At 37.8% G+C, this 10124-nt stretch overlaps 1 protein-coding gene across 1 annotated transcript; it reads right to left on the bottom strand.

Annotated features, from left to right (window-relative positions):
• Positions 1 to 304: 304 nt before the first annotated feature.
• RYBP (ring and YY1 binding protein) lies at positions 305 to 9390 on the bottom strand. The gene is made up of 3 exons (XM_073090368.1): positions 9075 to 9390; positions 2026 to 2195; positions 305 to 1042 (listed from the first exon to the last, which is right to left on the bottom strand). Exons 1-3 carry the CDS (start codon positions 9208 to 9210, stop codon positions 938 to 940), a joined length of 411 nt encoding a protein of 136 aa, XP_072946469.1. The 5' UTR covers positions 9211 to 9390; the 3' UTR covers positions 305 to 937.
• Positions 9391 to 10124: the final 734 nt, after the last annotated feature.

The following is a 10124-nucleotide window of genomic DNA, read 5'->3' as shown; positions in this document are numbered from 1 at the left end:
CACAAGCATTTGCATCCAGCTAATTACCGGTAAAAGCTTCACGAACCACTACACAACACTATTTTAACGGTATTTTATCGGACCTACTTGAAATTCGATATAACCTAAAAAAAAAATGTTTGATACTAAAACAATTTTTCATGTTATTTCAGTGATATGCTTCTATTTTACGCATAAAAAAACATTTTTAATGCACTAAAAAAAATGCATTTTGTGTATCAAATGCAAAAAAAAATATTTTATGTATTGATATTATACGCCTGTGCCTTATCGACTTTGCCTAAGTCTCACTTTTTACAAAAAAAAAACATTTTTTGTTGCAATTTAAAAAATGGCATTACCTACGCATATTATATTGTATCTCCGTTAGTGACAATACCAAAAATCCATCCTTCTAACAGTTCACATTTTATAGAAAATCTACAAAAACTTACAACTTACAACATATTCATGTTATACCGTTAATATTCGAGTGGTCTTATTCCGTACACGCTCAACTGGTCTTAAGCCCGTGGACTTAGATTAGTATAGATATCTCACCGCCTTGTAATTGATAGCCACAAATTTCTCACACATACTTAAAATGGCTGACTGTTATCCCATTCCATCTCCGACTGTCATGGTGTAATTTACGCGGAACAATGCCGACATGTGCAATTAATTGGTGCAAAAACAACACTAGATCGATGAAAAAAGTGGGTAGAAACATCATTTCATTCGTAAATACTCTAAAAACTACATTATTTTTATATTTTTCAAACACGAAAATAGATGACAGTGACAATTTCAATAATCAAAACTGGTTACATGTTCTTGTAAGGAGTGAGTGATCTTTACTAATCTATGCCCGTGGACTTAAACAATATTCCCATTACGTAATACTGTCTCGCCCGGTCTTATTTCCGTATTCGTACCTAGTGGTCTCTTAGCTTTGGATTCACGGTCGGGCGTCATTTGAGGATTCCACGTCGCTCGAACTGCTTGATACAGACTTCTTGGGCTTATATTCCGTTATCACCACCGTCACACCGCTCACTGTTACCTAGGAATAAAGGCAACTAATAAGACACATTTTTTAAGTCTGTGAAGGTGGTAGAACCCTTTGTGGTTCGACTCCGGCGGCATCACCACCACACCTATTTCTACCTAATAACAGCAGTGTTAGGAGCTGCTGTGTTCTGGTTTGAAGTGTGTGGTAAGGAAGACATACTTTTCCGAGGCGTTCCAGCTTAGTCCTCAGGGGTAGCGGTGGTTGATTAGAGATGTCCATGGGCGGGCGGCAATAGCCATTTACCATCAGGTGGACTGCATGCTCGTTTGCCACTCTTATATTATAAAAATAAAATCACAATTTATTAAAATACAGTAGATAAGGCTTTAGATGTACGGAGGCATTGTTACAATACCAATTTGAAGACATACAATAATGATATCCTTCAGTAAGTCTAATTTAATGCACTCGAATCTAAGTCCACATGAATATTGTAATATTTTTTGGAAAATCCTTAATTTAATGTCGCAGCCAACTTAAATAACCATTTAATTAACAGTCTATCCTCTTTACTGTTCCATTCGACTAACTTGCTGAATGACATCGGTAGATCGGTAACAATCGATAAACAATAAGGGTCTGATACATTTTTTTACAATATAGGAGTAGCAGACGAACATGCAGACCACCTGATTGTAAGTGGCTACTGCCGCCCATAGACGTCTGTAATCAACCCCAGATAGAATTAAATATTCCTACCTAAGGTCGGCCACAGATGCGCCGCTACCCCTGAGGACTAAGCTAAAGCGCCTCAGAAAAATATGTCTCTCTTACCACACCATTAAAACCAGAACACAGCAGCGCTTACCGCTGCTGTTATAAGGCAGAAATAGGTGTGGCGGTGGAGCCGTCGGAATCGAACCACAGACGGTTCTATCACCTTCAAAACCTTCTTCTTGAGAGGTTAACAGACCTAGACCTTTCCTGCGAGTTGGTGTGACCTCTGCAATACTGTCTACTGAGTACCTCCTTACCTCTCTAGTCTGCGCAGAGCTCCTATCAACATTACTGAGTCGGGGCGGTCGTCGTTTCTTTTTAAGCGAGTTGGCTGATCTAGGTCTTTTCTGCGAGCTGGTCGGCGCTGTACCAGCAGCCTGCGCCGCCACCAGCGCTGGGTTGATGCGCGGTTTTCGTGTCGAAGTACCTGGGGGGAACATATAGGAATTGCAAATGTGAGATCACATAGTAGAATAGGGCTACGGTATCCCCTGCCTGTTGTAAGAGGCCACTAAAAGGGGCATCCAGGGTTGCGGGTGGCAAGACTGGGAGCTCGAACCGCCCGGCCTGCGACCGCGGGAAGGACGGCGGTATGTGTGGTCGCGTGCCATAGTGCACACCGGGCGGAGTGGTGAGCGTAATGCTCACCTGCGCGGAGCCCGACGACACGACGAGCTAAGAGGACTCTGATTGCGTTCCTTCGGAGATCCCGGAGTCCTCTACGCAGCGCCGAGGACGGCCACCGGGGAATTTTAGTGCGGTAAACATCCCACATAACCCCGTGTCGTTCCCACGTTATAAGGTACCTTTTGAAAGTTTCCCCCTCGTCAACAAAAAAAAGGTTTAGTTAAACAATGTAAAGCGCTGTTATGATCTCGGACATACCAAGGTTCCCTCATTATCACAACACCCTACACACACGAAGCTAGTCCGTAGCTTCTAGTCTACATACCTAATACCGTTAAGTGTTAAAACTGCTATGACGCGACCACTAGGGAATGAATTGGCTCTCGACCTACTTTCCATAGCATTGTTGTTTATACGTCCAATATATTTAATAGCCAATGAACTATAGGTCATACTGGAAGCTCTAGTTTAAATTTTTTGAAGTCTAGGACGTCAGTGATCAATTTTATTATCATGCGGAAACATACGTTCCTCAGAATTTTTTATACAAATGTGTTGGACTATTGCCTAAGTCATAAAAAAAATATTTTTTAAGGATGTACTAACTGCATAATTTGATCGAGGAGGTACGATTGCCACATAGCACACGAGCATGCAGTCCACCTGATGGTAAGCGGCTACTGCTGCTCATGGACATCTGTAATCAACCCCAGATAAGATTAGATATTCCTACCTGAGGTCGACCACAGATGCGCCGCTACCCCTGTAAACCAAGTTGGAATGCCTCGAAAAAGTCTCCCTAACCACAGAAAAAGTCTCTCTTAACACATCCTTCCAACCACAACACATCAGCGTTTAACACTGCTGTTATTAGACAGAAATAGATGTGGCGGTGGTGCCGCCGGAGTCGAACCACAGAGAGTTCTAGCTTTAACTACATGCTCGCTTACCATTTCAATCTTACACAAATGTGTTATTTTTTATATGCCTGTACACAGCAAAAGTAGTCTCCTACTCTACGGTATATGGTAAGGTATACGAACTTAAGTTCCACCTTAAACCTGTCAGGTTAACTAAATCCAATATCGAGCAATAAGTGAATTGGCTCACGACCTCGTTCGCCCGTCTGTTATATGGCCAATCTTGAGTAGGGATGTTACTAAATTATCGATATAAACAGGTATTAATATTAAAATATTTATAACACAGAATATAAAAATTTAAACGCAATGTTATCGACTTATCGATAATTCAAATCTTTTACAAATGTTCGCAAATTAAGACTTTTTTCCGACCTAACGGTCTCTTTTTTCCCGATCTAAAATATATCTGAAAATATATGAAATTTTCGATAACGATCGTTATTTTTTTTCATCATATCAGCAGCGATAAATATATCGATATTTTAAGTTCGATATTTCGTTGCATGGTACATCCCTAGTCTCGAGTCAGTGAGATATTTGCAATTAAAATATCTGCTCCACTTATATAAATCAGAATGTAAGATAGTGAAGTTTTGGATCTGTATTTCATTGGGTGCTAGGAGAAATTGTAAAAGTAGAAATGTATGTCCACTTTTAGAATTAAAATGACGTAATTGTAGGTTCAAATCCCAGACACTTACTTCTGATTTTTCAAACTTATGTGCGTATTACAAATAAATTATAACTTGCTTTAATGGTCTAGAAAACATCATGAAGACATACATACCTGAGAGATCAAAAAAGTTCTTAAAAGTATGTGAAGTTTAGCAATACGCACTTGGCCAGCGCGGTGGACTTTAGCCTTTTCTTCTCATTTTAAGACGAGATCCGTGCCCAGCAGTGGGACGGTAATGGGTTGAAAACCTCTATACGACAATACCACTAACCGTACACTTCTCTTATGTTAAAATAGATACCAAAATATTTAAAGTGCGCCGTATTCCGTGATATATTCCAAAACCCTTTCCCTGTTCAGTTGGAATAGACATGAAACACAGTTATTGCATTAGCGGGCCCGCTTCCGTCTGTACCTATACTTAAACTTTAGCTTTAAATCTAGACATGGCTTAAAATAAAATTTTAAACTAGAAAAAGTAGAGTGTCGCTAATAGCGGCACGATAGAAACTATTTTTGGATTATAATGATAATAATTGTAATGCTCCAATAACTTTAATAAAATGTAAACATTGTGAACAAATAAATATAATTTTTGATTTGATTAAGATGGCGAAAACCTACTGGGTTCTGGCTGGAAGGGTGAACAAAGGAAAATATGATATTTTTGGTTATGGGTTTTTACATAGGAACGAATTATTCGACTTATATTATATTTAGTTACTTATTTCATAATATAGGAGTAGCAGACGAGCCACAGACCGTAATCTACCCCAAACAGATTAGATATTCCTACCTGAGGTCGGCCACAGATGCGCCGTTCCCCCTGAGGACTAAGTTGGAACGCCTCGGAAAAGTATGTCTTGCTTACCACGCCTTCCAAACCAGAACACAGCAGCGCTTAACACTGCTGTTATGAGGCAGAAATAGGTGTGGCAGTGGTGTCGCCAGAATCGAACCACAAAGGGTAGAACCACCTTTAAATCACTTACCATCAGGTGGACTGCATGCGTGTTTGCTACTTCGGTATTTTAAAAATGTGGTAACATGGATTGACCTACATACCCTTGTTATATTACAAAAAAAAAATTAAATCACTACTGAATATATTTTATTGCCACATATATAATTCGCACTTGTATGAATATAAAACACGTGTTGTGACTGTAAAAACTAAAACCATGTGGATAAATATTATAAATAAATATGAAAACAGTGATCAGAGGCGACAAGCGTACCAACATGCGCGACTAAGAGAGGTTTTATTTCCATTTCGTTGGTAGCTTTTTTCCGAGACTTAATGAATTCGGTTGAGTGGGCAACTTCATCCTGTTAATTTTGTGTTACAGTGATGCGCGCGCATCTTGAAATTTCACTCTCATCAGTTTTTCATAACGCGCCTAAAGAAGTATAACTTCAAAAATGTTTAGTCTGTTCTGTCAAATCCTAAATTGATGTTTATGTTATCTTAGAAACAACTGAACGTCTATTCATCCATCGACGATTTTTTTGCAAAATTGAAGGATTTTATAACATTTCGCAAAATAGAATGAAGGTGGTAGAACCCTTTGTCGTTCGACTCCGGTGGCACCACCGCCACAACCTATTTCTACCTCATATCAGCAGCGTTAAGCGCTGCGGTGTTCTGGTTTGAAGGGTGTGGTAAGGGAGACATACCTTTCCGAGGCGTTCCAGTTTAGTCCTCAGGTGTAGCGGCGCATCTGTGGCTGACCTCAGGTAGGAATCTAATCCTATCTGGGGTTGATTACTAATGTCCATAGCCACATACCATCAGGTGCACTGTATGCTCGTTTGCTATTTCTATATTATAAAAATAAAAAAGAAAGCGAAAAATTACTTTCCCAACCATATCTATACTATAGTGAATTTAAAAATAGCCCCGAGGTATCCTGTAAAGTATTCAAAAACCCCCCTTTCAGTTGCTTAATAGGTAAAGACATCGTTTTGGCATTAGCACTTCCTTTCCGTCTGTTGTCTATTTAAGCCCTACAATTTGATAAAATCCAAAACATCTCTGCGCTTATTTTTACCCGACTGCGGAGGGTAATGCTTCTCGAGCGTATGTACGTATGTATGTATAATCCGCGCCATACTGCTAGTCCGCTCTGAAGTTATTGCGAGCAGGTGTAGTCATACAATTTGCTATGGCGACGCGACTCATTTCTGTCTTCAGAGCGGACTAGCAGTTTGGCGCGGACTACATGTCGCTGCTTTGCAAGAATAATGGCACAAGTAAAAAAGGTAAATTTCCAGGAAAGCCAGTTTAAAATTAAACAATGTTTTTGTTTCGAAATCTTTTATTTAAATGAGAATTAAAATAATGAAAATACAATTATAAGTAGGACATAATCCAGGTACTAATTCCTAATACGCGTAACTTTGGAAAATTAGAAGCCTGGGATTTGATCCTCGGACCCCCGAGGGCTTCTTGGCACCCAGCGTTACCGAGGATCGGTTAACATACAAGGTTTTGGGCACACGATATACTTTGAAAAGGGCCTCAAGCCATTCTGTGGAGTAGAAACCCTCTCTTCAGTTCTCTTAATAGACAACGACACCGTTTTCGCATTAGCGCTCTGTCTTCTCTCGTCTACGGAATATTTAAATAGACTATTTCGATGGTCTAAAAAATCGGTCTTTAATTGTTTTTTCTAAATCCATTTGAACTGAATTTTCATATAAAAAAATACGAGACGAAAAGATTTAGTTTCTGAAACCGTGCACCGAAATGCAAGCAGAAGTTACTCGAATAATAAGAGAATTAGTTCCTTTTAGACGGTAGTATGTAGTTCAATCTGATTCGACCGGAGAGGTACCACCGCCACGCTCATTTCTATCCTGAAGCAGCTCTGCGATTCGGCGGAAGGATGTAAATGCCAGCTGATTTACAGATGAGACCTTAGTCCTCGAGTGTCAACACATCTGTGATCCGGTTCAGGGGGTTACTACCATCTCTTAAAACAATATTATTTTAATCATACATTGAAATATCGCACCACGACCTCGTTAAAGTAAGATTGTTTTTATAACATTACAATAAGCAGTTTTGTATTATGTCGATCGAAATTATTCATTCTTTTTTTGCAGGAAATTTACCTTTTTAAGCAAAATATAACAATTTCAGTTGTTTTTTTTTTTATAATATGAGAGTAGCAGACGAGCATGCAGTCCACCTGATGGTAAGTGGCTACTGCCGCCCATGGACATCTGTAATCAACCCCAGATAGGATTAGATATTCCTACCTGAGGTCGGCCACAGATGCGCCGCTAACCCTGAGGACTAAGCTGGAACGCCTCGGAAAAGTCTATCTCCCTTACCACACCCTTCAAAACCGGAACACAGCAGCGCCTAACACTGGTGTTATTAGGTAGAAATAGGTGTGGCGGTGGTGCCGCCGGGGTCGAACCACAAAGGGTTCTACCACCTTCAAATATACTATGGATACGCGAAAAATTTATAAGGGTTTAAGTTTGTTCAACTGCGTATGACGGAATATTTACTGTTTTAAGAAGGTCGCGGTACGAAAAAAAAATAATGTTGATGCAATATTGAAATAAAAGTTTCCTGAACTATGAAGGTTTTTAAAAGATGGTGGTAGGACCCCAGGTAAGACATGGTCTATTTGGTCGCAGATGTCCATGGGTGGCCGCCATCCAGTGTTCTGCAAGCTCCTTTGCCAACTCAATTAGTAATTAATTTTACTTGTTTTGCCATTAAATTAATAAAATCGTGAATAAAATGAACCTACATAATTAACAGTATTTCGTATTATCTACACCAAACGAGTGCACTTTGACCTTAAGGTTTATTCTGAAAGATCCTTGCCCAGCAGTGGGACATGAAAAGATTGTAATTATGAATAGAATATGGCAAAAGATACAGTGAAAAAATCCGAATTCTCGTTAAAAACTTTGCCACTTTCCATCCGCAAAAGGTGACGACTTATGGTGCAACCTATGACGACCCTTGACTTATGAAGTCCTGTAACTTAGGACATAGAGAGAGATAGAAAGAGTAGGCGATATACAATAGAAATAGACCAATATATTTTACGAGATTCGTCTTCAAACACTTTTAAGTAGGAATTCCGTATGTATACGATACGCCGCTAGTTTTTAATTCCAACATGCTCTGTTTTATGTCCGCCTGGTACTTGAAGCGAGATTGATTGAAAGTAACTACTCGAAAACTACTAGTTAGTTAGGTATAATTAAATGTAATTAAAAACTTCCTAATGGTTAATTAGTCTAATTGAAACGAAACTATTTCGATAGTTTCCAGTTTTAAATAAATTCGTTGTAATTCGTATTAAGAAATGAGAATGTAATCTACATACGTTCTAAACATATAGATGCAAGAATGTCTACTCACGGAAAGGTCAACGATTGCTATGCGGACGATTGAAGATGTCGCTTAACAAAAATACATCGTATAGAATAACTCGCTTTGCATTTTGGTCGGTTTATACACGATAACAGCGCTCAATGTTACAGTGGTCGTTTTTTGTACTAACTACATATTTTAAATTTTTTAGAACTTTTAATTTTGATAGAATCTTAAGAAGTCACAAGTAGGTACATATTGGTAGTAGTAATAATTTATTCATTATAACGCATATAAATATATTCCAAGGACGGTTTTATGTACGGCTTATTTAAAGATTTTCAAGACTTTCATAAACAGGTGTTAGTTGTATCATAATTAGAAAAATAAAAGTGCATAAAATTGTAATATTTTAACGTGATATTACTGGAACACTAATTACTATAGAGTATGTTTATCTTGTAGGAATTGTTATCAATATACTATAATATTAAATGAAAATAGCAACACCTGAACATTTATTAGAGACCATTTTAGCATTTTGATACTATAGCAATCAATACCACGATGTACAAACTGTACTTTCAGTCTAACATGACTTCATTATGCAAATTATTGCAAATAAATGGAAGAATTAAGAAATTTTGACCCTAATCGAATAGTTTCATTGTGATGTCTGATATCATGTTTTAGGCAAAGTTAAGGATTTAAAATATGTAATGGATCGAGAGTTACCTTTTCTGACGTCGCACATTGAACATTTGAATGCTTCTGCATTATTTCGGTACGTGCAAACACTGCAGTCCCAATAATTCTCTTCGAGCACCTTTGACGGCCTTTTGGCTCGTCTAATTGCATTTTTCTTGTCCATTTTAACGCTCACACAACACAATATCAACTAATACACATCAATCATGATATTTTCGAATAGCCACACAGGTTTATCACGTTAATAACTATAAAATTCCACCTTAAAATCATTATTTATGTTTTACTGTGCACAGAAATGTAAACCGTGATACGCCATGACAGTTTGTCAGTGTTGGGTCGGTAAAGCAGGGCTAGCGCCATTCGTTTTCTGTGCTGTTTTACCGACATTGACACAGATTAAAATAAATATTGCTTCGTTTGTTAGAAAAGTGCACAGACTATTAATGTTACATACTCTTACTTACTGCTTTTGTTTTTCATTTTATTATAAACCACTATAGGTATTATTCAACTACTAAATAATTATATGCTCACAACAAAAAAAAATAACCTAACAATGTAGGCACTTAAGTGATAATGCTAATTTTTTATTATATTTTCAGATTTCAAATTGCAGATTTGCAAATTGAAAATATTTTGGCAAAATAACCTATCATAAAATAAATCGTGTCTTGATATAGTCCGCGCCAAACTGCTAGTCCACTCTGAAGTTGTTGCAAGCGGACGTAGATTTTTATATTCAGAGCGGACTAACAGTTTTTATATCAGTGACGCTGTGAACCAAACTATTTAGCATTAGGACAATTTATGTTTATCAAAACAATTCGTAATATATATCAGAATTAATCCTACAATTAAAACCCACTTTTCTAAGTCTTATCCTACAGACATAGATAAGTACCTACAGAAGACTTGTAGGAGCGAAAATGAACTTAAAATAATCATAGATAACTTATTTCAACGAAAATTGTAAGCCAAAATTATAACTCTATTTACCTCTCTCTTATATTATCTTTGTGTAAGCAAGAAACATGAACATTGTACAAAATCCTTTTCTACAATTCATTAATCCTC

The sequence above is a fragment of the Epargyreus clarus genome, unplaced genomic scaffold (assembly GCF_041222505.1).
Source record: "Epargyreus clarus isolate Ecla_fem2 unplaced genomic scaffold, WU_Ecla_fem_2.2 ptg000032l, whole genome shotgun sequence".
NCBI classification, from domain to species: Eukaryota; Metazoa; Arthropoda; class Insecta; order Lepidoptera; family Hesperiidae; genus Epargyreus; species Epargyreus clarus.
This window is presented reverse-complemented; position numbering and strand designations above follow the sequence as displayed.

Coding starts and splice junctions, on each gene's coding strand:
- RYBP (XM_073090368.1), bottom strand. CDS start 9,210: ATGGACAAGAAAAATGCAATTAGACGAGCCAAAAGGCCGTCAAAGGTG. Junction 2,196..9,074: donor AATGTGCGACGTCAGAAAAG/GTAACTCTCGAT, acceptor TGTTCCCCCCAG/GTACTTCGACACGAAAACCG. Junction 1,043..2,025: donor GCTCTGCGCAGACTAGAGAG/GTAAGGAGGTAC, acceptor CTTTATTCCTAG/GTAACAGTGAGCGGTGTGAC.